We start from the raw sequence: 27625 nt of genomic DNA, 5'->3' as shown, positions 1-27625 counted from the left end.
TGGTGCTGTTGTACCAGAAAGCGCATGGCTGCATGCACAGGCAGGTCAACACTGCGATTGCTTGCATGGTAGTCACGCAGACATAGAACCTGGCAACCCTGGAACAGGGTGGAGCTCTCCTCTCCTCTCCTCTCCTCTCCTCTCCTCTCCTCTCCTCTCCTCTCCTCTCCTCTCCTCTCCTCTCCTCTCCTCTCCTCTCCTCTCCTCTCCTCTCCTCTCCTCTCACGCAGGCAGGAGGGAGTGTGTGCATCTGGACAACAACAGGAGAATCCTTCCTGGGTGGAACTGAACGCTGGGCGTTTGGATCAAACAGAACACACACAGAACACACGGACGGACGGACGGATGGACATTCACTATTGACTATTTCATCAGAAACACATAATTACTTATAGGCTATACTAGAGAGAGAGAGAGAGAGAGAGAGAGAATAAGAACGCACAGAGGCTCTCATTCAGCACCGGACAGCTCCATTCTCATTCAATCAGCACCGGACAGCTCCATTCTCATTCACTCAGCACCGGACTGCTCCATCATGGCCCCCATGCTGGAGGAAGGGGCTCAGTTGATCGGTAAGTCGAGGCTCCACCCCGAAAAATATAAATAAATATATATTGTATTTACATCACAGACCACGTTAATATGTATATGTCTATGTAAGGAGAGGAGAGGAGAGGAGAGGAGAGGAGAGGAGAGAGAGAGAGGAGAGGAGAGGAGAGGAGAGGAGAGGAGAGGAGAGGAGAGGAGAGGGGATGGGTGTGATTGTTTAAAAATCACACCCATGTGAAGTGAGGGGCACTCTTGTCATCGTACATCATCATCAAGAATGGGGGTTCCTCATTGGCCAATGGCTATAAGGGTTCCCATCAACATCCCCAGCCGATTGGCTGTTTATAGGAGGGGCTGTTTATAGGAGGGGCTTTTTATAGGCTAGTGCCTCCTCTCCTCAACACTTAGTCTTGTTTCTCCCTCTCTCCTCAACACTTAGTCTTGTTTCTCCTCTTCTGAACACTTAGTCTTGTTTTCTCCTCTCCTGAACACTTAGTCTTGCTTTCTCCTCTCCTCAACAGTTAGTCTTGTTTTCTCGTCTCCTCAACACTTAGTCTTGTTTTCTCCTCTCCTCAACACTTAGTCTTGTTTTCTCCTCTCTTCAACACTTAGTCTTGTTTTCTCCTCTCCTCAACAGTTAGTCTTGTTTTCTCCTCTCCTCAACAGTTAGTCTTGTTTTCTCCTCTCCTCAACACTTAGTCTTGTTTTCTCCTCTCTTCAACACTTAGTCTTGTTTTCTCTCCTCTCCTCAACACTTAGTCTTGTTTTCTCCTCTCCTCAACAGTTAGTCTTGTTTTCTCCTCTCCTCAACACTTAGTCTTGTTTTCTCCTCTCTTCAACACTTAGTCTTGTTTTCTCCTCTCCTCAACAGTTAGTCTTGTTTTCTCCTCTCCTCAACACTTAGTCTTGTTTTCTCCTCTCTTCAACACTTAGTCTTGTTTTCTCCTCTCCTCAACAGTTAGTCTTGTTTTCTCCTCTCCTCAACACTTAAGTCTTGTTTTCTCCTCTACTCAACACTTAGTCTTGTTTTCTCCTCTCCTCAACAGTTAGTCTTGTTTTCTCCTCTCTTCAACACTTAGTCTTGTTTTCTCCTCTCTTCAACACTTAGTCTTGTTTTCTCCTCTCTTCAACACTTAGTCTTGTTTTCTCCTCTCCTCAACACTTAGTCTTGTTTTCTCCTCTCTCTCAACACTTAGTCTTGATTTCTCTCCTCTCCTCAACAGTTAGTCTTGTTTTCTCCTCTCCTCAACACTTAGTCTTGTTTTCTCCTCTCCTCAACACTTAGTCTTGTTTTCTCCTCTACTCAACAGTTAGTCTTGTTTTCTCCTCTCTTCAACACTTAGTCTTGTTTTCTCCTCTCCTCAACACTTAGTCTTGTTTTCTCCTCTACTCAACAGTTAGTCTTGTTTTCTCCTCTCCTCAACACTTAGTCTTGTTTTCTCCTCTCCTCAACACTTAGTCTTGTTTTCTCCTCTCCTGAACACTTAGTCTTGCTTTCTCCTCTCCTCAACAGTTAGTCTTGTTTTCTCGTCTCCTCAACACTTAGTCTTGTTTTCTCCTCTCCTCAACAGTTAGTCTTGTTTTCTCCTCTCCTCAACACTTAGTCTTGTTTTCTCCTCTCCTCAACAGTTAGTCTTGTTTTCTCCTCTCCTCAACACTTAGTCTTGTTTTCTCCTCTCCTCAACACTTAGTCTTGTTTTCTCCTCTCCTCAACACTTAGTCTTGTTTTCTCCTCTCCTCAACACTTAGTCTTGTTTTCTCCTCTCCTCAACACTTAGTCTTGTTTTCTCCTCTCCTCAACACTTAGTCTTGTTTTCTCCTCTACTCAACAGTTAGTCTTGTTTTCTCCTCTCCAATTTCCACTTCAATCATTATTGATCATTATTGATCGTACCCACAGAGCTGTGTTAGAATGAAAAGGTCAATCGAAAGCCGGATATCTGAGAGGGGTCGGATATGTTTTCCAGATACTATTAATGCATTTAGATGAGCTTGATTCTACAACATGTCTTCTAAATCCTGACAATTTACAGGAAAAACCTCATGTTTCTATATCAGTGGTTCTCACAGGGTTAAAACCTCATGTTTCTATGTCAGTGGTTCTCACAGGGTTAAAACCTCATGTTTCTATGTCAGTGGTTCTCACAGGGTTAAAACCTCATGTTTCTATGTCAGTGGTTCTCACAGGGTTAAAACCTCATGTTTCTATGTCAGTGGTTCTCACAGGGTTAAAACCTCATGTTTCTATGTCAGTGGTTCTCACAGGGTTAAAACCTCATGTTTCTATGTCAGTGGTTCTCAAACATTCTCATGTCAAGGACCCCCAAAAATATATGTAATTTGCCAGCGACCCCCATCTTAAAATATGTTGTTCCAAGGACCCCCCCCCCCCCGAAGCAAAGATTTGAGTTAAAAACGTTCGCTCTGAAAGAATATATATATTCAAAGATACCACATATTTTCATGATTTAAACAAAAAATAGCAGAGAGCAGGGTTCCCGCCATGAAAACACCCAGAAGAATGTACTGACCTCTGCCCTTTTATCATGACCTCTGCCCTTTGATCATGACCTCTGCCCTTTGATCATGACCTCTGCCCTTTGATCATGAACTCTGCCCTTTGATCATGACCTCTGTACTGACCATCACGTATGAGTCACAAATTGCATTTTTAAAAACGGCCATAGCCGTCATGACAAAATGTGATGAGGTCAGCACAGATGTGATGAGGTCTACTAGGCTCTGATAGGTTAGACTAGACTCTACTAGGCTCTGATAGGCTAGACTAGACTCTACTGGGCTCTGATAGGTTAGACTAGACTCTACTGGGCTCTGATAGGTTAGACTAGACTCTACTGGGCTCTGATAGGTTAGACTAGACTCTACTGGGCTCTGATAGGCTGTACTAGACTCTACTGGGCTCTGATAGGCTGTATTAGACTCTACTGGGCTCTGATAGGCTGTACTAGACTCTACTGGGCTCTGATAGGCTGTATTGACTCTACTGTGCTCTGATAGGCTAGACTAGACTCTACTGTGCTCTGATAGGCTAGACTAGACTCTACTAGGCTCTGATAGGTTAGACTAGACTCTACTGGGCTCTGATAGGTTAGACTAGACTCTACAGGGCTCTGATAGGCTGTATTAGACTCTACTGTGCTCTAATTGGCTGTATTAGACTCTACTGTGCTCTAATTGGCTGTATTAGACTCTACTGTGCTCTAATTGGCTGTACTAGACTCTACTGGGCTCTAATTGGCTGTATTAGACTCTACTGTGCTCTAATTGGCTGTACTAGACTCTACTGTGCTCTAATTGGCTGTATTAGACTCTACTGTGCTCTAATTGGCTGTATTGTCGTGTCTCCGCCCAGCGGAGGTGCCAGTGGGCGTGGCCTTGGTGGGCGTGTTCGGCCTGGTGTTCAGCGTCTCGGCGTTCGCCTGGATCTGCTGCCAGCAGGACTCCAAGTCCCACAATGCACCTGCTCCGCCCTACAAGTTTGTGCACATGCTGAAGGGCGTGGCCATCTACCCCGACAGCCTGGGCAGGAAACGCTTCGCCGGCGGCGACGCCCACAAGACCGACGTCAACGGAAACCGCAGCGACATGCCCTGCGCCATGATTAACCCCGACACGCCTACCACGCTCTCCAGGTGACCTTTAACCCCTTGGTGTCTTTATGTTATACTTTAGCTGTTGAAAAATAGCAGATCTACAAGTTTATAGGTGCCCAGACGGTTGAGCTAACCGTCAGCCTGTCTCAGCAGCCTCTAGAGGCCCAGACGGTTATAACCGTCAGCCTGTCTCGGGCAGAGACGATGTACTCCGGAGAGGCACAATGTAAACACAACCTAACAAGACTACAACAGATTGATGTCCCGTCGCTTCCGGGTTCATGGTTTCTGCCTGAGAGGGACCAGATGGAGGTTTAGGGGGAGGGAACTGGTGAACTGAGAGAGACCAGATGGAGGTAGAGGGGGTATAGAGAGACCAGATGGAGGTTTAGGAGGTATAGAGAGACCAGATGGAGGTTTAGGAGGTATAATAATAATAATAATAATAATAATAAAACTTTATTTGTATAGCACCTTTCATGACATCAAATGCAGCTCAAAGTGCTTTACAGAACAATGGAGAATAAAATAAAAGCAAAGCATAAAAGAAAAGCAAGGCAACGACATTAAAAAACAAGCAGTAATGCAATACAGTGAGGACATGAATAACACAAAATATAAGATCACTTAAAGGCAATGTTGTAGAAGTGGGTCTTGAGCTGAGCTTTAAAAATGTCTACAGAGGCTGCCTGACGAAGGTACAGAGGGAGCTTGTTCCATGCCGATGGCCCGTAGAAGCAAAAAGCTGCTTCCCCGTATTTTTTAGTTGCCATTTTTTTAGGCAAAGCGAGCAGGCCAGCAGTGGAAGACCTTAGCGAGCGGTTTGGGACATATTTAGGCAAGCAGTCATGTAGGTAGGAAGGTGCGAGACCATTGAGGGCTTTATAGACAAGTAAAAGAATTTTAAAATCAATCCTAAAAACAACCGGAAGCCAGTGCAGTGATGCCAAAACTGGAGTAATATGTTCTCTCATCTTAGTTCTAGTTAAAACTCTGGCTGCTGCATTTTGGACAAGTTGTAATCTGTCAGTTGTTTTCTTAGGCAGTCCTGAAAAAAGTGCATTGCAGTAATCAAGCCGAGAGAAAACAAAGGCGTGGATTAGCGTTTTTGCATCGTCCAAGGACACATAGGCTCTGATTCGTGCAATATTTCTAAGGTGAAAAAAGGCAATCTTGGTAACATGATTAATGTGTGAATTAAAATTCAATTCGGAATCAATAATAACCCCCAGGTTCTTTACTGTACTGTTACTGTCTACAGTCAGGTTGCCAAGTCTGCTTAATATTGATTCTTTCTGCTCACTAGAGCCGATTATGAGAACTTCTGTCTTGTCCTCATTTAGCTTGAGAAAGTTCTCACTCATCCAACATTTGATGCTAGACAGACAGGTAAGCAGCGGGTCTAAAGCACAGGGATCATCTGGAGCCACAGATAGATATAATTGGGTATCATCAGCATAGAAATGAAAATTGACTCCGTGATTGGCAATGAGTTCGCCCAGTGGCAGTATGTACAAGGAGAAAAGCAGAGGGCCAAGAATCGAGCCCTGTGGAATACCAGAACTGATGTCGTGTTTGTCTGAGTCAAACTCGGCTAGATTGACAAAGTAACTTCTGTTTGATAGGTAGGAGGAAAACCAGGACAGGGCCGTACCAGACAGGCCTATCCAGTGCTCCAGACGCTGTATTAAAATTGAGTGATCAATCGTGTCAAATGCAGCCGTTAAATCTAGAAGTAAGAGAACGGATACATGTTTCTTGTCAGCAGACACCCTCAGATCATTCATTACTTTTACAAGTGCTGTTTCTGTGCTGTGGCCTTTCCTAAAGCCAGATTGGAATTTGTTGTGTACATTATTGTTCTGTAGAAACACATCCAATTGATGAAAGATACATTTTTCTAAAACCTTGCCCAGAAAGGGTAGATTTGAAATGGGTCGATAGTTACCCAAAACAGAGGGATCAAGATTGTGTTTCTTGAGAAGGGGCTTAACTACAGCAGTCTTCAGTGAGTCTGGGAAGACGCCTGATTGTAGAGAGCTGTTTACAATTTTTAGGATATCTCCAATCACACTGTCTAAGACTTCTTTGAGAAAGTTGGTGGGAATTGTATCTAATGAACAGGAGGATGATGTCATCTGTGATATAGTTTTGCGGAGTTCGTCTTCCTCAATTTCGCAGAACGATGATAGGCTCCCCCTGGAGAGATCTACCCTGGGACCATTTGCTGCTGTTTGACGGTTTGCGCTAGCAGCAGCACCATTCATAATATCGGCTCTAATGTTTGAAATTTTGTTGTCAAAAAAGCATGCAAACTCATTACACTTAGCTTTAGAGGCCGGGAATGACTGCTTGTAGGACTGGGGGGGGTTTAAAAGTCGATCAATGGTAGAGAATAGGACTCTAGCATTTTTCTTGTTCTCGTTAATAATGCCAGAAAAATATGCCTGCCTTGCTAAACGCAAGGCTTTGTTATAGGCGACTGTTGACTTTTTAAGAATCTCTAGGTGGATGGTGAGTTTGTTTTTTCTCCAAGCTCGCTCAGCTCTTCGACATTCTTGCTTCAGTGAGCGTGAAAGCTCATTTATCCAGGGTGTTACTCTGGTATTATGTTTCTTTTTTGTTTTCAAGGGAGCCACTATATCAAGAGCTGACTCTAGTTTAAGATTAAAATTTTGAACCATATCATTCACTGGGGGGGTATCGGGCATTGGGGGACCCAGGTGACGAGAGAACTCGTTGGCAGCAGAAGAGCTAAAAAAACGCTTTTTTATGGTATATTCAGTGATGTTTTTCTCTAGATCAGAGACAGTCATATTAAAACACAGCAGAAAGTGGTCTGACAGCTCGGGCCTTTCAATAGTCCTTTCCACAGTGATGTTCAGCCCTCTAGAAATCACCAGGTCCAGAGTGTGCCCATGTTTATGTGTAGGCCCAACAACATGTTGGATAAAATCAAAGGAGTGCAATAACTCTAGGAAACCCATAGCCATAGCATCTGTAGCATCATCCAGGTGAAGATTAAGATCACCTGAGATAAGAGTTCTGTCATAGTTAGTGGAGCAGATAGATAGAAGTTCTGATATTTCTGTTAGAAATATTGCTTTACTGCATTTTGGCGGGCGATAAATGCTAATCATTGGCATGGAGGCACCATGTAGTATAGTGGCCTGGTATTCAAAGGATGTAAAGCTGCCAAGGGTCAGAGCCTTGAATTTTAACGTGTCTGAAAAAATTATTGCCAGTCCACCTCCTTTCTTAGCCTCGCGAACAGAGTGAATGAAACTGTAGTTTGCGGGACAGGCTGGCGCTAGGAGAACAGCTCCATCTGAGCCCAGCCATGTCTCTGTTAGAAAGATTATATCTAGCTTCTCTTTACAGATTATATCTTTTACAGAGGAGGACTTATTTGTTAGTGACCTGATGTTAAACAAGGCAAGATTAAGCTTGTTATCACATTTTTGGGGGCTGTGATGCCTGAGAGGTACATTAACCAAACAGCATTCTCTCTTCAGACCACTCCTTGTGTTGGACAATCTATTTGAAATAACAGTAGGAATGTTGTGCACCTCAACCTGTACAGTGATTGAAACACCAGGCTTTCTAGAAGCATGGGGTCCATACATGATTGTTGCTGCGCATAATGGACCCTGTTCATATCAGTTGTCAAATGTAAATTGATAATCAGAAATCTGAAAATCGGTAGCTGGGTTTGGTGACAGTTGGAGGCAACGTCTGGTATGGGGGGTCGACTTTAATCCAATGTTCATCCGTTCCACCATGTCCGGGGTGAAAGAGAGATGTACTGGTGAGGGTGTTAGAAATTCTTCAGTCACACAGTCATCATCATCACTTTGATTCAGCAACAAAGATTCAATCGACCGTTGAGCTTCTTCCTTGGTGAGGGGCCTCATCAACAGTGCTTCCATCGCCTGTCGAACTACTTCCAATTTTTCTCCGATGGATGTTGTGGCTTCATGGTCTGTGATCTTTTCTCCACCAGGGGGCGCTGTGACTTCATGCTTTGAGATTTTTACTCCACCAGGGGACGCTGTAGCTTCATGCGATTTCTTCTCCACCAGGGGATGCTTCATGCTCTGAGATTTCTTCTCCACCAGGAGACGATGTGGCTTCAAGCGCAGTAATCTTCTCTCCACCGGGGGACACTGTGGCTTCGAGCGCAGTGGTCTTTTCTTCACCAGGGGATGCTGAGGCTTCCTGCGCTGTGGTCTTTTCTCCACCAGGGGAAGCTGTGACTCTGAGATTTCTTCATGCTCTGTGGTTTTTTCTCCACCAGGGGACGCTGTGACTTTATGCTCTGAGATATCTTCTCCACCAGGGGACGCTGTGACTTTATGCTCTGAGATTTCTTCTCTACCAGGGGACGCTGTGACTTCATGCTCTGAGATTTCTTCTCTACCAGGGGACGCTGTGACTTCATGCGCTGTGATCTTTTCTCTATCAGGGGACGCTGTGGCTTCATGCGCTGTGATCTTTTCTTCACCAGGGGACGCTGTGGCTTCATGCGCTGTGATCTTTTCTCCTCCAGGGGGCGCTGTGGCTTCATGCGCTGTGATCTTTTCTCCACCAGGGGGCGCTGTGGCATGCGCTGTGATCTTTTCTCCACCAGGGGGCGCTGTGGCATGCGCTGTGATCTTTTCTCCTCCAGGGGACGCTGTGGCTTCATGCGCTGTGATCTTTTCTCCTCCAGGGGGCGCTGTGGCTTCATGCGCTGTGATCTTTTCTCCACCAGGGGGCGCTGTGGCATGCGCTGTGATCTTTTCTCCACCAGGGGGCGCTGTGGCATGCGCTGTGATCTTTTCTCCTCCAGGGGGCGCTGTGGCTTCATGCGCTGTGATCTTTTCTCCACCAGGGGAGAGACCAGATGGAGGTTTAGGAGGTATAGAGAGACCAGATGGAGGTTTAGGGGGTATAGAGAGACCAGATGGAGGTTTAGGGGGTATAGAGACTAGATGGAGGTTTAGGGGGTATAGAGACTAGATGGAGGTTTAGGGGGTATAGAGACTAGATGGAGGTTTAGGGGGTATAGAGAGACCAGATGGAGGTTTAGGGGGTATAGAGACTAGATGGAGGTTTAGGGGGTATAGAGACTAGATGGAGGTTTAGGGGGTATAGAGACTAGATGGAGGTTTAGGGGGTATAGAGAGACCAGATGGAGGTTTAGGAGGTATAGAGAGACCAGATGGAGGTTTAGGAGGTATAGAGAGACCAGATGGAGGTTTAGGAGGTATAGAGAGACCAGATGGAGGTTTAGGGGGTATAGAGAGACCAGATGGAGGTTTAGTGGGTATAGAGACTAGATGGAGGTTTAGGGGGTATAGAGAGACCAGATGGAGGTTTAGGAGGTATAGAGAGACCAGATGGAGGTTTAGGAGGTATAGAGAGACCAGATGGAGGTTTAGGGGGTATAGAGACTAAATGGAGGTTTAGGAGGTATAGAGAGACCAGATGGAGGTTTAGGGGGTATAGAGAGACCAGATGGAGGTTTAGGAGGTATAGAGAGACCAGATGGAGGTTTTGGGGGTATAGAGAGACCAGATGGGAGGTTTAGGGGGTATAGAGAGACCAGATGGATGTTTAGGAGGTATAGAGAGACCAGATGGAGGTTTAGGGGGAGGGAACTGGTGAACTCAATACTGCCACCATCTGGCAGGGTCAGGTTACCCATGATGCACCTGTAACTGTACACAACGCTTCCTCACTAGGCCTCCCACGATGCACCTGGACCTGCATGAGAAGCGAGATCTGAACGGGAACTTCCCCGACAAACCCTCTCGGAACGTCCGCAGCTCTCCCGACCTGGAGCTGCCCTCGCCCCTGTCGGGGACCGGGGGGCCCCTGTCAGGGTCCCCCCAGGCTGGGCCGGAGGAGGGCCGTGACCTGGCCTCCCCTACACCACCCCCCACCACCCAGGCCGTAGAGGACGGTGGCGCCGCCCTAGTGGTGGGGACGCTGCACTTCTCCCTGGAGTACCAGCCGCAGAGGAAGGCCTTTGTGGTTCACATCAAGGTGCATATACGCATGTGTGCACGTGTACGTGTAGCAGTGTTGTTTTTGGCAGCAAATTTCTATTTTAGTTTTAGTCATAGTCTCCTGAATAGTTTTCACTTAGTTTTAGTCACATTTTAGTCACCTGGAATGTTCTAGTGTTTAGTCTAGTTTTAGGCGACTAAATGTCATACGATCTTAGTCGACTAAATCTACAGTTGATTTAGTCGACTAAAATGTATTTTAAAAGGCCTTGATGCCGTTGTAATGACATATTTTACACTTTGGTTGCATGCTGAAAATAGCAGATCTACAATCTCGCAAAATGCTATTTTCAGCATGCAACCCAGCATAAAACTGGATCTCTTGTCCACTAGTCCCTTCCTAACATTTTAGTCTAGTTTTTATTTGTTGCCGAAATTGTCAGTATATTTAGTCTTAGTTTTAGTCATCATAGATTTGTTTTTATTTAGTTTTAGTCAGTGGAAAAAGGTAGTCGACGAACATTTTTCGTCTTGGTTTTAGTCGACGAAAACAACACTGACTTGTAGAACAAGCATAGAATAGAGTAGAATGAAGAGAATATTGTCATTATCAATAAAAACTTAACGATCCCCCCCCCCACCCCACTCAGGAAGCCCACGGTCTGACCCCGATGGACGAGACCTCGTTGACCTCCGACCCCTACGTCAAGCTGACCCTGCTGCCGGACAGGAAGCGCCGCGTCAAGACCCGCGTCCTGCGCAGGTATTGATTGGCTGAGCACATGTCACATGACCTCATGCTGTCAAATGAATGACCTCGTGGTGACACGTGACCGCATGATGTCACAATATGACCACATGTCAAGGCACGCCAAAATACATTTTAGTCGACTAAAACAAGACTTAATCAGACCAGTGTGTGTCCAGTGGAAACCTCGTATGAATCTGATCTCAGGTCAGAATGGGTTAATCAGACCAGTGTGTGTCCAGTGGAAACCTCGTATGAATCTGATCTCAGGTCAGAATGGGTTAATCAGACCAGTGTGTGTCCAGTGGAAACCTCGTATGAATCTGATCTCAGGTCAGAATGGGTTAATCAGACCAGTGTGTGTCCAGTGGAAACCTCGTATGAATCTGATCTCAGGTCAGAATGGGTTAATCAGACCAGTGTGTGTCCAGTGGAAACCTCGTATGAATCTGATCTCAGGTCAGAATGGCCGGGTTAAGACGAAATTGACTAAAATGTGACTAAAACGAAATGAAAACTATTCAAGATACTGTGACTCACGGACGGGCTACACCGGGCGATTGTGTGCGCATTTATGCACAAAAGCCTGGTGTAGCCCAGCCATAATACTAAAGAACTTAACTAAAACTAGAAGTGCACTCTGTCGAGTGCATACTTGCTTGTTGCACACTAGTAGGCCATAAATGGCCAACTAGTGCGCAAGCAGAGCGCGCAAGTACTTTAGACCGTTATAAACTGTCACTTTTGATGCGTTTGCACCGTCCCTGCAAATTGTGCCTGATACGGCAGTGGTGCCAGATTACATACATGTATACACAGGAGCATTACCTTTAATCCTCCCAACACTAAAACATATCGTCATTATGTCACCATCGAAAACCAATTACACTCTGGCATTGGGTCCTTTAATCCACATATTTCTTACGTCATCATTTAGAGCTAGTTATACATATACTATGTAATTTGTAAGTTGATTAGCGGTATACTGTGGTTACTTTGTGCCAAAAACCGTCGCAGCCAACCCGCCACTTTTGATGCGTATGCAAATAAAACAGCAAATTGTGCCTGATTTGCTGGGACCAGATTACATACATGACCATATTTCTTACGTCATACATATACTATATATATGTAATTTGTAAGTTGTTTAGCGGTATACTGTGGTTACTTTGCGCCAAAAACCGTCCCAGCCAACCCGCCACTTTTGATGCGTATGAAAATAAAACAGCAGATTTGTGCCTGATTTGCTGGGACCAGATTACATACATGACCATATTTCTTACGTCATCATTGAGAGCTAGTCATACATATACACACCATGTACTCTGGTCCCATGCTATTTTATTTTACAGATTATATAGTATATGTATGACTAGCTCTCAATGATGACGTAAGACATATGGTCATGAATGTAATCTGGTCCCAGCAAATCAGGCACAAATTTGCTGTTTTATTTGCATACGCATCAAAAGTGGCGGGTTGGCTGGGACGGTGCATACGGACCGGGTGATAATATTACTTGCACGCTCTGCTTGCGCAAGTAACTAAGCCTGTCCCTAACTAACCCACTAGCCCTGTCCCTAACTAACCCACTAACCCTGTCCCTAACTAACCCACTAACCCTGTCACTAACTAACCCTGTCCCTAACTAACCCACTAACCCTGTCACTAACTAACCCTGTCCCTAACTAACCCTGTCCCTAACTAACCCACTAACCCTGTCCCTAACCAACCCACTAACCCTGTCCCTAACTAACCCACTAAGCCTGTCCCTAACTAACCCACTAACCCTGTCCCTAACTAACCCACTAAGCCTGTCCCTAACTAACCCACTAACCCTGTCCCTAACTAACCCACTAACCCTGTCCCTAACTAACCCACTAACCCTGTCCCTAACTAACCCACTAACCCTGTCACTAACTAACCCACTAAGCCTATCCCTAACTAACCCATCTGTCATTAACCCCTTCAGGACTCTGGACCCTGCCTTCGACGAGACCTTCTCCTTCTACGGCGTGGCCTCGGCGCGCCTCGCCCAGCTGGAGCTCCACTTCACCGTGCTCAGCTTCGACCGTTTCTCCCGAGACGAGGTCATCGGAGAGACGCTGGTCCCGCTGGGGGGCGTCGACCTGTCGGAGGGGCGTGTCCTCATGAGCCGCGACATCCTCAAGAAGAACGTCAGGGTGAGGATATGAGTTAAATAATAAAGTTAAATAATAAATAATATTAATATATGAGTCTGATTAATATTAATATATGAGTCTGATTAATATTAATATATGAGTCTGATTATGGTTTAATATTAATATATGAGTCTGATTAATATTAATATATGATTCTGATTATGGTTTAATATTAATATATGAGTCTGATTAATATTAATATATGAGTCTGATTAATATTAATATACGAGTCTGATTAATATTAATATATGAGTCTGATTATAGTTTAATATTAATATATGAGTCTGATTATGGTTTAATATTAATATATGTGTCTGATTATGGTTTAATATTAATATATGAGTCTGATTATGGTTTAATATTAATATATGAGTCTGATTATGGTTTAATATTAATATATGAGTCTGATTATGGTTTGATATTAATATCAGATCAGATACCTTTATTTGCCATTGTGTACACCGTGCAGGAAGTATAAATATAAAGTGCAGAGTTTATGGAACATAGTGTCCGGTGACACTCCCTAGGGGGCAGGGGTGGGAGGGAAACCAGAGTCATTTAGCAGCCTGGCGGCTGAGGGGAAGAAGCTCCGTCTGTGGCGGACTTTTGTAGCCTTTCAGCAGCCGCAACCGTCTCCCAGAGGGGAGCAGTGTGAGGAGGGGTCTCCCAGAGGGGAGCAGGGTGAGGAGGCCTTGGCCAGGGTGAGGAGGGGTCTCCCAGAGGGGAGCAGAGGGAGGAGGGGTCTCCCAGAGGGGCCAGGGTGGGAGGGGCGGCGGTGGCTCAGGGGTAGAGTGCCTGGATGGTAACCGTAAGGTTGCCAGTTCGAACCCGGGCTCCCCCAGAGTTACTGTCGAAGTGTCCTTGAGCAAGACACTGAACCCCTAATTGCTCCCGATGTGCTAGTTGGTGTCTTGCATGGTTTCCGCTGCCATCGGTGTATGAATGTGTGTGTGAATGGGTGAATGTAATGCACAATCTCTGTAAAGCGCCTTGGATAAAGGCGCTATATAAATGCACCATTTACCATTTTAGGGGTCTCCCAGAGGGGCCAGGGTGGGAGGGGTCTCCCAGAGGGGAGCAGGGGGAGGAGGGGTCTCCCAGAGGGGCCAGGGTGGGAGGGGTCTCCCAGAGGGGAGCAGGGGGAGGAGGGGTCTCCCAGAGGGGCCAGGGTGGGAGGGGTCTCCCAGAGGGGAGCAGGGGGAGGAGGGGTCTCCCAGAGGGGAGCAGGGGGAGGAGGGGTCTCCCAGAGGGGCCAGGGTGGGAGGGGTCTCCCAGAGGGGAGCAGGGGGAGGAGGGGTCTCCCAGAGGGGAGCAGGGGGAGGAGGGGTCTCCCAGAGGGGAGCAGGGGGAGGAGGGGTCTCCCAGAGGGGCCAGGGTGAGGAGGCCGTGGCCAGGGTGAGGAGGGGTCTCCCAGAGGGGAGCAGTAGTCTGAAAACCCACCTTTTCAGACTCCATCATGGCCCATAGCACTCACCCTACCCCTTTAGATAGCATTTCTGCAGACTTAGATAGCATTTGATACAGACTTATAGCATGTTATGTAGACAGCACTATAATTGCATTGTATGTAGTCATAGCACGTCATAGTATATGTATAGCATAGTAGTATAGATGTATAGTTTATATGTATAGTTTCATTATATAGATATTCCACTGTTACTTTCTTAGCTTACGTTTCATGATAAATGCTTTTTATGTGATGTATTCCCATGCTTTTTTGTTCTTGCTTAATGTAAATCGCTCTGGATTAAGAGCGTCTTGCTAAATGCCTAAATTGTAAATTGTAAATTGAGCAGGGTGAGGAGGGGTCTCCCAAAGGGGAGCAGGGTGAGATGGGCCAGGGGGGGAGGGGTCGGCCATGATCTTTCTCCCTCTCTTCAATGCCCTGGAGTCGTGCAGGGACTTGAGGGAGGGCAGAGGACGGCCGATCACCCTCTAGATAGATAGATAGATAGATAGATAGATAGATAGATAGATAGATAGATAGATAGATAGATAGATAGATAGATAGATAGATAGATATGGAGACAGAGAGATAGAGAGAGAGGTTGGGCTTGGTTACAGACAGGGCGTGGTTCTCTGTGTGCGTGCCTTGGGTTTTATTCAAAGTGGCGTGCGTGCGTGTGTGCACGTTTGTGTGTGTGTTCTCATTCAGGACGTGTGCACAGATCAATAAAGCATATTGACCTGCGTACAGCCCACTTTGCTCCGTATCAAGAACCATTAAATCAAATCACTGAGACAGAAGATAGTTGAATGTGTGCGTGCGTGCGTGCGTGCGTGCGTGCGTGCGTGCGTGCGTGCGTGCGTGCGTGCGTGCGTGTAATCAGGACATTAGCTTCTGGTGGTACAGAAACAATGAAAGCCGAGGGAATTGAGTCATATCCTGTCCTTTATGATGTCATATCCTGTCCTTGTGTTCTAGACCATAGATATTAAAAATCACACCTGTGTGAAGTGAGGGGCGCTAATATATTAAAGTTTAAAGGACAACTTTAGTTTTTTTCAACCAAGGTTCATGTTTTAGGTTGTTATTAGAGAAAGTAAAGGATGAGTGTTATTTGCTGCTTTCTTTCGTTTTAGGGATTTTAGCTGTTTTTGACAGGGGGCGGGGCATTCGAGCATGGGGCTAAATATGTATTTTTTTACAAAATGTTATAGCGATTTTATTTTTTTATTTTTTACTATAGTCCTAATAAACCCCAAGAAATTACATTTGGCCACAAAATATTACTGAATGTGTCAAACTGACATATTGATCCTATGACACACTGTCGAATTATATATGGATGTGCAAGGATGTGTTATCAGAAGTGTAGTAAAATATAGAATAGGTCATAAGTATTGATCAGCTATTTTCACCCTGATGAGACTGCAAGGGAGAACTGCAGGCTCTCACAGCACATTCCATGAAAGCAGCCACCATTGGTAGGGGGTTGTGGAAATCCTTATCAGTGCCAGTCAAGGGAACAAAGGGATTTATGACCTGGCCACAGGCTGGCAGGAGAGAACTCTGAAACTGAGCAGAACATGTAGAGGGAGAAACCAAAATCTGGTAGATTCTTCCTTTCATTGTAAAATGTGTTCTAAATGTAACCAATATTATACTGGGTTAGTAAAGCCTAGATAATATAAGAATGTAATGATCTTACAGTTAATCTAGACATTTGATCTAGGTAAGCAACAGCTCGCATGACCGGAAGTGGTGGGGCTGTTGTAAGGGGCTGATGTCAGAATCCACAGGCGGAAATGTCTGTGGCTTCTCATTGGCTAAAGGGCAAGGGCAGAAAAACTGACCCTGCGTTCGGATTGGTTGCAAAGGCAAACCATTTCTTTAAAGTACTGTCTTGGCCAGAACTAAGGTAGATTCATCTAATACCATCACGATGATAGAGATCTGCAGAGGCCAGCGGTAAATATAATCATATGATATGTGCATTATTCCATAAATATGTTATAAATGTGTAAATATGATAATTAGGTTGTAACCAAATGTTTATATGTGTTCTTGTCTCCAATCGATAATCTTGATGGTAGATTTAAAACCACATAGTTGGAAGTGGCACACGCCACACACAAACTAATATGTTCAATAACCACACTTTACCAGAGAGTAGGTCAGGCATTAGACTTTAAGGGCGTGCCAAATGCACAAGTTCCAAGGTACTATTTGTCAGTCTGCATTGGGGAAGTTTGAACAAATGTGTGAATGTTGTTATATGTGTTTTATGTTTAAATGAACTAATAAAAACCCTATAAAAAGCATATTTGATTCGTAAAATAAGGAAATTATTGAAGCATTAAATAAATCAATTGTGCGTATTAAACGTAGCTTATCTGCTGTATCTCTTGGGAATTCGGATCCCGGCAAATCTCACCGAAAACCGGACAGTTTTAAATCGCGGCCGTGCACTTAATCAGTGCACTGGTGCGATTTGATGCGCTATCGGAGCACACAGTGTTAAATCGTTGCGCTGCTAAAGCGCACCGTTTTAGCGAATTAAAACAGAATAAATATTCAGTTTTAAATCGTTGCCGTGCACTTAATCAGTGCACAGTTACGATTTGATGCGCTATTAGAGCGCACAGATTTAAATCGCTTCCGTGCACTAGTGCACCGTCGCGAATCGTTGCGCTGTTAAAGCGCACCGTTCAAATAGTTTAAACCGCAAAGCGAATAGTTTAAGTCGTTGCGTAGCTGTGCACTGGGAGTGCACAGTTTAAACCGCTGCTACAGCAGCAACTCGAATTGAAACAGTCAAACAGAATAAAATATTCCAGTTTCAATCCGATGCCGTGCGCTAGTGAAGCGCACAGTTTTATACTTGGTGGGGCTGCTAAAGCGCCCAATTAATACCAGGTTTAAATCAGGCTGTACAGTTGGATCGGGTGCGGTTAAAAGAACCGTCCGTTAGTGCAGTTTGAACCCGCCGCCGTGCGGAGTATATATCTCGCCGCCGAGCGAGCAGTCTGGTGCGTGCGCTGGGCTCAGCAGCACAGCCGGGCCATGCCCGGGCAATTTGAGACATAATACCAGTCCAGACCGAAAACCGTTTGGGCATGATATTACAGTTCAAATTGCTGCCGAGTTGTAAAGGGCTTTAAATAGTGTTCACTAAAGTGAGCACAATTTAAAGACAGTTTATGTTGTGGCCGAGGGCTATCTAAACTAGAAACAGCGTCGGTGGAGTTACTAAAGTAACCACAATCTAAACAGATAAAGCCGTGAGTGGAGACCGCGGCACACATATAGTTTGGATCGTGCCCCACTAACAACCCTCAATTCAGATCGTTCAGGTAACGACACACTGTTTGTGGATTGTTTGATGTGGTTAAATTCAGACGAATGTGAAGCCGTGCGTAAAAGCGCATGGCGATCGATGCGCACGTTAGTGTCTACATATCAAACGCGCAATGCGTCTGATTTGGGCTAACTAAATGCGACACCGTAAAAAACCCGTTGTCATATAGATATGGGTCTATGGAAAACGGGGTTATAAACACAGCCACCCCAAATGAGTGACTGTGGTTTAAACAAAAGTTTGGCATTAGTCATTTGATCGATTAGAGCAGATGACTCTGTATCGGCGGTCGGTAGGAACTGGTTTTGAGACTATTTGAACCAAACATAAAGTTTTAATTGTGCCGGATTAGGAACCGACCGTTTAAAATAATAATAGTGCTTTTATCTGTGACAACACAATAAAAATAGGCTATTTAGCTGGGTGCTCAAGCAGCACTGAAACAGCAGTTGATGCATGTGTGGGCGGGGGAGACCCTCTTCTCACTGCGCAGAGTGACTTTGTCATGCAAATGTGCCCTGTACTTAACAGTGCAAGGGACTTTGAAAGCAGTCCGTCTGACACGAGAGTGACAGGGGACTGGTTTGATAAGCTGTATTAACGTGATGTAATTAAATAGTTACAATCAAATAATGTTTTAACACTGCAAAAGCGTGCTTTCAAAGTAGGTAAATCGCATCTAAGGACGTGTCAATATATAAACTGGCGCCGGGAGCGTCCACTATTGTGAATAGTGCTTTAGTAGAATCTGAGACAGATTTAAATAATGCTATCGAGTACGACCGTCCACGGCTAATATACATCTGGTAGTAGACTACTAATAAAAGATTTATTGGCTAAGGTATTGATTACGGGATTTATGGGATCCTTTTAATTCATACAAATAGTTATGCATGTTAAATTAGCATGGTGAATGTTAATCATAACTATAAACGCGACTAACACGGTAACCAGTGAGGCATTTATTTTGGACCCGTCAAAAGGACGGCCTTCCTGGTAAAAAGCATAAAATCATTGGACCCGTTAGAGGCTGTTGCCTTGTCAAAGGCCAACGCGACAGCTCGAAAAAGTTGCATGCTTATTTCTCTCGGTCTCGGGAGGATAAAAGACCGTGTGGAGATCGCGAAATACGTAAATACGAATCGTGAAACGCCCGGTAAAAAGAGGGCACAGTGAGTGTCCTAGAGTCCAAGTTAATATAACTATTATTAACTGGGCGAAAACTAACCATTTGCAATTGTGTGAATGAGTTGTGAAGTCAATTAACCACTAACCTCTGTCTACTAACCCTATTAACAAATTGTTAACAGTGGGGGAGGAGGGGGTAAGATGGCTTTTACAGAAAATTGGCTTAAGCAGCTACAGGATAGCTGTAAAGAGTCCAAACTTCGTTGCTGTAATATGGCGCTTAGTTTGGGAGAGAGCCTCAAATGGGGCTCATTAAGCAGTATTCCAGATCAGCTAATTGAACTGCAAATTGAAAGAGGAGACGTGAGAGATCTCTCCGCATTCTATATCAAAAGATTAGAAAGCGTGGGCAGGTTTGATATTGTTGAAAAAGAGAAGCAGGACTTATTATCTTGTTTAAAAATATGCTCTGTATTTAGCTTCGAAAAAATAATGGAAGCTCTAGAGTTGAGAAGTGTTAGGAACACAGCAGGGAGCCAGATAGGCCCCTGTGATAAGCCTGCAGGAAGCAGGGACACCCTAGGAGAAAGGAAAAGCCGGCCGAGGCTGGAGACCATGATCCTTCTCTATCCCAGGGGAGAAGTGAGGGAGATGACCGGATGTGACATTCCGGAAGCCACGTGGACGCCAGAGGGGCGGGAAGCCACGTGGACGCCAGAGGGGCGGGAAGACGGGCCACCGATGCAGCCTGTCACCACGGAGCAGCCTGGTAACTGCAGAAATCCTGCAGGACCAGAGCCCTCCACCGTGGGCAAGTCCACGGGCCCAGCGGGAGAGCTGGGGATCAAAGCCATGCCAGAGGCGGACGTCACTGGCGAGGGGCAAGTTCCTGTGGGCGACACAGAAGGGACGGCGGCAGCAGCGGAAGCAGCAGAGCAGTTGTTCATCGAACCCACGTCGGCGACAAGCATCGCTGGCGTGGGACTGCCTGTGGACATCGCAGAAGAGACAGCGCAGCTGACTACAACGACGGGACTGGTGAGCCTGCCAGGGGTCCAGAACCTGGAGGAAGTCACTTGCTCGTCCATCAAAGTCCAGCCAGTGACGGACGTCGCTGGCGTGGAGATTCCTGTGGATGACACAGGGGAGACAACCGCCACAGTGCAGTTGTCAAAAGGAGCAGAGGTGAGAAGCTGGCCAGGGATCGAGACCCTGGAGCATCACATCACTTCTTCAACAGGAGCGGGGGGGTCAGATCCAACTGACACCACCTTGCCCATCAACGCCGTGCCTGCGATGGACATCGAAGGCGGGGCCAGGGAGTCAAAGCACCTCATCACAAAGACGCTGAATGGTTCGAGGGATGGCATTATCGGTGCCAGTCTTCGCGTTCAGTCGGAGGTGCAGACATCCAAAACACACACACTCACAGCCCGGGGATTGACCATCGTAGGGGGTGGGCCCAAGGGGAAAGAGGCCAGACCGGTCTTAAACGAGTGTGATGATGGAACCCGGGGATTCACCACCATAGGGGGTAAGTCACCTCACAAGCCAGGGGTGGCGAAGTCCAGTGCGGTGCAATCTGGGCCGTCTGGGCCACAGACAAAGAAGCTGACCACGGTGCCAACACAGGTATGCGCATGTGGGCTTGTTTGTCATTGCAGGGCCTGTCGATCAGATCACAAGGCTAAGGAAAAAGCTTTGTTGTCCAACCCTGATATAAACAAGAAAAAATGGAAATGGAAAAACGTTTTTGCCAGTTCTGAGTCAGCGAGATCAGAGCTGACACAGCCAGGGGATAGCAAGTAAATGCTCCCATGGCCTCCCATTGTTCTGCACAGCAGGATGTGGGGAGCAGTGACAATCAGGTGTCACAATCTGCAATCAGCACACACACACACACACACACACTCACATGGACAAATGTGTGACTGAACTGTGCATTGAAAAATGTGGTGTTTAATTGTGTTGAAGAATGCTGAATAATGATTTACTTCTCTTCAATGAGGGGAGAGAAGTTTAGTGCATGTGTGAAGAGGTGGTGTTTGAGCGCGTGCGCGCGCACAGGCACACACACACACACACACACACGCACAAACAACCACATGTGTGGAAAACACATAGTGTGGTGAAAATGTTGCAAACTTGCAATTTTCAATTGGGTTGCTTTAAAGTTAAAAAATCCAAAAGGTTGAAAGAAACCAAGTTGTTTGAAATACAAAATAGGTTATTTGTTCAATTACAATTTGGAATGTCCCTAACAAAGTAGCAAAGCCAAAAGGTTTTTGTGATCAGGTTAGCTAGGTAATAAACTGCATTCGTTGAAACTGTGTTTATCCAATGTGAATTCCATCCTGTGGACAGACAGATGGGGGTGTTGAGATAAGGTTAGCAGACGCGACTGTTTATTCTCCTCCAGCTTGACTAAGTTAAGTTAGAGGAATGTGTAGATAAAGAATTAACTTTGTGTCCAGGCAGGAAGCCATAAAAACGGACAGGAGGTGAAATAATGCCATGGCGCTCAGGCTTGACTGACATGGCAATAAATGGCTTCTCCCAAAAAAGTGGAGGAGTGAAATAAGAGGAGGAACTAACCAAATATAGTTCACTTCCAGCAATCACATTATTAGTACAAACATTAAGTAGCATTGATTTCTAATGAGTTGATGTGTTGTGTTTATTTAGTGTGTTTTAAAAGTTGTATAAACGTTATAACTTAAAGCCATTTAGACGCCCGAATAGAAAAAATCGCTCAGATATGGAAAATTGATCAAACCCATATCAATTTTTCATATCTGACATAGGGGGTGTCGAATTATATATGGATGTGCAAGGATGTGTTATCAGAAGTGTAGTAAAATATAGAATAGGTCATAAGTATTGATCAGCTATTTTCACCCTGATGAGACTGCAAGGGAGAACTGCAGGCTCTCACAGCACATTCCATGAAAGCAGCCACCATTGGTAGGGGGTTGTGGAAATCCTTATCAGTGCCAGTCAAGGGAACAAAGGGATTTATGACCTGGCCACAGGCTGGCAGGAGAGAACTCTGAAACTGAGCAGAACATGTAGAGGGAGAAACCAAAATCTGGTAGATTCTTCCTTTCATTGTAAAATGTGTTCTAAATGTAACCAATATTATACTGGGTTAGTAAAGCCTAGATAATATAAGAATGTAATGATCTTACAGTTAATCTAGACATTTGATCTAGGTAAGCAACAGCTCGCATGACCGGAAGTGGTGGGGCTGTTGTAAGGGGCTGATGTCAGAATCCACAGGCGGAAATGTCTGTGGCTTCTCATTGGCTAAAGGGCAAGGGCAGAAAAACTGACCCTGCGTTCGGATTGGTTGCAAAGGCAAACCATTTCTTTAAAGTACTTTCTTGGCCAGAACTAAGGTAGATTCATCTAATACCATCACGATGATAGAGATCTGCAGAGGCCAGCGGTAATTATAATCATATGATATGTGCATTATTCCATAAATATGTTATAAATGTGTAAATATGATAATTAGGTTGTAACCAAATGTTTATATGTGTTCTTGTCTCCAATCGATAATCTTGATGGTAGATTTAAAACCACATAGTTGGAAGTGGCACACGCCACACACAAACTAATATGTTCAATAACCACACTTTACCAGAGAGTAGGTCAGGCATTAGACTTTAAGGGCGTGCCAAATGCACAAGTTCCAAGGTACTATTTGTCAGTCTGCATTGGGGAAGTTTGAACAAATGTGTGAATGTTGTTATATGTGTTTTATGTTTAAATGAACTAATAAAAACCCTATAAAAAGCATATTTGATTCGTAAAATAAGGAAATTATTGAAGCATTAAATAAATCAATTGTGCGTATTAAACGTAGCTTATCTGCTGTATCTCTTGGGAATTCGGATCCCGGCAAATCTCACCGAAAACCGGACACACACAGTGTGGCTTCCCCCCAGTAGGCTACCTTCACATTCAGTAGATCCTGGGATCTTTTGTGGCCAGATGTAATTTCTTGGGGTCTATTAGGACTATAGTAAATGATAAAAGAAATAAATCGCTATAACATTTTTGTAAAGAAAATACATATTTAGTCCCATGCTCGAATGCCCCCGCCCCCCTGTCAAAAACAGCTAAAATCCCCCCCCCCCCCCCCCCCAAAATAAAGCAGCAAATGAAAAAAAATTAACAGTCATCTTTTACTTTCTCTAATAACAACCTAAAACATGAACCTTGGTTGAAAAAAACTAAACTTGTCCTTTAATGCAAGTCCAAGCTAGCCAAACAGTGTAACTACCACGACTAAATCTAAGCTAAGAAACAGTATAACTACCACGACTAAATCCGCTAAAAAAACTTTATCAATGATAAAGCAGAGGAAAACAAAAACAATCCTCGGGGAGCTCTGGAAGCTACTAAACAACCAACTAGGCTTCGGTCAGAAACTAAAAGCCAGGTTGACAAGCATCAACATCGCTGACAAGCTAGATGTGGCCAACTACTTAAACATCTTCTCTACGATCATTGCAACAACGCTGGTTAACAAACTGCCCTCCCACTCTGGGTGTTTTGGTGTAGAGCACATCAATGCCTTCTATAAAAAAACTTAGGTGTGTTGTAGATTAAATAATCTTCCAAAGATGAAGGATTGACAAAGTTCTTCAGGGTGAAGTATTGAGAATTTATTAAGAAGATTGAGCAGAGTAACAACATACAGAGAACAGCAACAGGCCTCCTTGCCGGTTCCAGCAGCCCCTCCGGGCGCCAGCCTCCTCAACCCTACTCTCAGACAGTTCTTATAGTCTTGTTCTAACAGAGATGCTACTAAATGTATACATATAAGGATCTGTGCTAAAGATAAGGGAGACACACAAATAAGTATGCATTCACTGACAGCGTGGAGGAGTCAGGTCAGCTGAGGTCAGCTAACCCTAGCCCTTAGAATGAGCACATTGGTGAGAATGCTTTGCTGACTAGTCCTTCAATGAGACTGAATGGAAAGCAGAGAAATACACAATAATGCATATATTTGGCATTCTAAAATGTCCATTACAGGTGTTTGTAAAGATGATTTTAAAATAGCAATGGTAACAACCGAGGAGGTAGGGGAGAGCCGCCACAATTGTAACGCTTCACGGTTGTAACATGGACGTTATCTCTTGATTGGTCAACGCCACCATGATGCCATCGCGTCAGTATGTGTACAGCAACGTACTCTACGTGCCCAGGGAGTTTGAAGTGTTTACCTTTATCCTACGGGGAGTTATTGGCGAAAAACTGACTTTTGGTGTTGGTGAATAAAAATCCACATGGATGTCTTCATGCTTATGTTCTTCATTAGTTTGCATCGTGTTTAGACGGAATCCACGTTCATTCTGGTCTGTAAGCAACGGCAAAGAAAACTTGCAAAAGTGGGCCATTTGTAACATGTTACAAATGGTCCGCTTTCCATTCAATACCATTATATGTAATATTTACATATTTGACATATTGGCCAATATTATATGTTCTAAAATTGTATTGTATTGTGTAGTGTATTCTAAAATTAGTTTAGGGTTGTATAACATTGTACAACTCAATCAATCAAACGTTTGTTTAATCAATGTATTTCCCCATTGAACTGACAAAAAAAAAAAAAGCCCGATACTATTTAATATTTCCCTTATGTTTGATACATTTTCTTATCACATCCATGGTATGAGAACAATGCTAAGGAGTTGATTCAATGAAATATAATTGCTTTAAGCTGAAAACGATATGTTTAATGGTGTTTTTTAGCGTTGTTACATTTATCATGCATGCCGTTACAATTAATCCGATATGCGCAGCAAATGTAACACTGAAACAGCGTCCACGTTCGGTTTAATAACTCCCGACCTGTTTTATCAAAAAAATGACTTGAAGTGGTTTATGGTAGCAGACATGTGTAGGTCCGTTGCCTACTCTCCCCTCTCCCCTACTTAAAAAACTGAGTGCCCTCCAACCCAACAAGGCCACTGGCCATGACAATATACCCTCCAAATTGCTCAGAGACTCGGCCATCTCTATAGCTCCAATCATCACCTACATAGTAAACCTCTCCATCACACAGGGACAGGTCCCCCAAGACTTCAAACTGGCCAAAGTAACCCCCCTTGCACAAGAAAGGGAGTAAATTAGAACCCGGCAACCACCGCCCTATTTCTATTCTAAGCTCCACCTCGAAAGTGATGGAAAAGATTGTCTATGTACAGGTTGAAAGGTATCTTGCCACAAATAAATGAACGTACGAGTTCCAATCTGGCTACAGAACATCCCACTCCACTGACACATGCCTGGAACTATTGGTCCTTATTGGACTAGTAAATATATATAACTTTTGCTTCCTTATTGGACTAAATATATGGAACTATTGCTTCCTTATTGGACTAAATATATGGAACTATTGGTCCTTCTTGGACTAAATATATGGAACTATTGCTTCCTTATTGGACTAAATATATGGAACTATTGCTTCCTTCTTGGACTAAATATATGGAACTATTGCTTCCTTATTGGACTAAATATATGGAACTATTGCTTCCTTATTGGACTAAATATATGGAACTATTGCTTCCTTCTTGGACTAAATATATGGAACTATTGCTTCCTTATTGGTCTAAACGTCTCCCCCCCTCCCCCCTCCACAGAAGCCTACGGGCAGAGGAGAGCTGCTGCTGTCTCTGTGCTACCAGTCGACCAACAACACACTGACTGTGGTGGTTCTGAAGGCCCGGCACCTGACTACTGGACCTACAGGTAACACTACTATCTATCTGTGTTCTGAAGGCCTTACTGGACCTACAGGTAACACTACTATCTATCTATGTTCTGAAGGACCTACTGGACCTACAGGTAACACTACTATCTATCTGTGTTCTGAAGGCCTTACTGGACCTACAGGTAACACTACTATCTATCTATGTTCTGAAGGACCTACTGGACCTACAGGTAACACTACTATCTATCTGTGTTCTGAAGGCACCTGACTACTGGACCTACAGGTAACACTACTATCTATCTATGTTCTGAAGGACCTACTGGACCTACAGGTAACACTACTATCTATCTATGTTCTGAAGGCACCTGACTACTGGTCCTACAGGTAACACTACGATCTATCTGTGTTCTGAAGGCACCTTATTGGACCTACAGGTAACACTACTATCTATCTATGTTCTGAAGGCCCGGCACCTGACTACTGGTCCTACAGGTAACGATACCTAGCTATAGAGGTCAACATGTCTCTATGTGTCCTCTGTGTCCTCTAGACCCCTACGTGAAGGTCAACATGTCTCTGTGTGTCCTCTGTGTGTCCTCTAGACCCCTATGTGAAGGTCAACATGTCTCTGTGTGTCCTCTAGACCCCTATGTGAAGGTCAACATGTCTCTGTGTGTCCTCTAGACCCCTATGTGAAGGTCAACATGTCTCTGTGTGTCCTCTAGACCCTTATGTGAAGGTCAACATGTCTCTGTGTGTCCTCTGTGTCCTCTAGACCCCTATGTGAAGGTCAACATGTCTCTATGTGTCCTCTGTGTCCTCTAGACCCGTACGTGAAGGTCAACATGTCTCTATGTGTCCTCTGTGTCCTCTAGACCCGTACGTGAAGGTCAACATGTCTCTATGTGTCCTCTGTGAAGGTCAACATGTCTCTGTGTGTCCTCTGTGAAGGTCAACATGTCTCTATGTGTCCTCTGTGTCCTCTAGACCCGTACGTGAAGGTGAACCTGTACCAGGGGAAGAAGCGCCTGGTGAAGAAGAAGACTCACGTGAAGAAGAGTTCTCCGAACCCGGTCTTCAACGAGCTGTTCGTGTTCGACCTGCCGTCGGAGGGGGAGGGGCTAGCGGACACCAGCGTGGAGCTGCTCCTGATGGACTCCTCCCCTTCCTGCTCCTCTGTCCCCGCCCCTCCCCCCGCCGTCCTGGGCCGCGTGGCGATGGGCGTGGCCTCGCCGGGCGCCGCGGGGCAGCACTGGAGGGAGATCTGCCAACATCCAAGACGCCAGATCGCCAAGTGGCACGCCATGTAACACCCCCCCCCCCCCCCCCACACACACACACACACACACACACACACACACACACACACCACACACGCACGCACACACGCACACACACACACACACACGCACGCACGCACGCACGCACACACACACACACACACACACACACACAAGAATGTGCATCTCTGCTGTCCGGAGGAAACCTCATTACTCCAACATTTTCATGTTTCAGGAAATTAAAAATATAGATTTTTCAGGAAAAAAAATAAAACCTTATATTTATAAAACAAAGCAATAACAGCCTCATCAGAGGGGGACAGATGGTGGAGTTAGCTGCTTTATAGCAGACAGTTTGAGAGGGAGAGAGGTGGTGGAGTTAGCTGCTTTATAGCAGACCATTTGAGAGGGAGAGAGGTGGTGGAGTTAGCTGCTTTATAGCAGACAGTTTGAGAGGGGGAGAGGTGGTGGAGTTAGCTGCTTTATAGCAGACAGTTTGAGAGGGGGACAGGTGGTGGAGTTACCTGCTTTATAGCAGACAGTTTGAGAGGGGGAGAGGTGGTGGAGTTAGCTGCTTTATAGCAGACAGTTTGAGAGG

General features: G+C 45.0%; 1 protein-coding gene across 1 annotated transcript; it reads left to right on the top strand.

Moving 5' to 3' along the window:
* Positions 1 to 535: 535 nt before the first annotated feature.
* syt4 (synaptotagmin IV) lies at positions 536 to 27057 on the top strand (the record flags this gene model as incomplete). The annotated part of the gene is made up of 7 exons (XM_083772248.1): positions 536 to 572; positions 3923 to 4202; positions 9890 to 10193; positions 10807 to 10919; positions 12877 to 13087; positions 25677 to 25785; positions 26735 to 27057. 7 exons carry the CDS (start codon positions 536 to 538, stop codon positions 27055 to 27057), a joined length of 1377 nt encoding a protein of 458 aa, XP_083628374.1.
* Positions 27058 to 27625: the final 568 nt, after the last annotated feature.

Source organism: Protomyctophum parallelum (assembly GCF_964188405.1).
Source record: "Protomyctophum parallelum genome assembly, chromosome: 8".
Lineage (NCBI taxonomy): Eukaryota > Metazoa > Chordata > Actinopteri > Myctophiformes > Myctophidae > Protomyctophum > Protomyctophum parallelum.
This window is presented reverse-complemented; position numbering and strand designations above follow the sequence as displayed.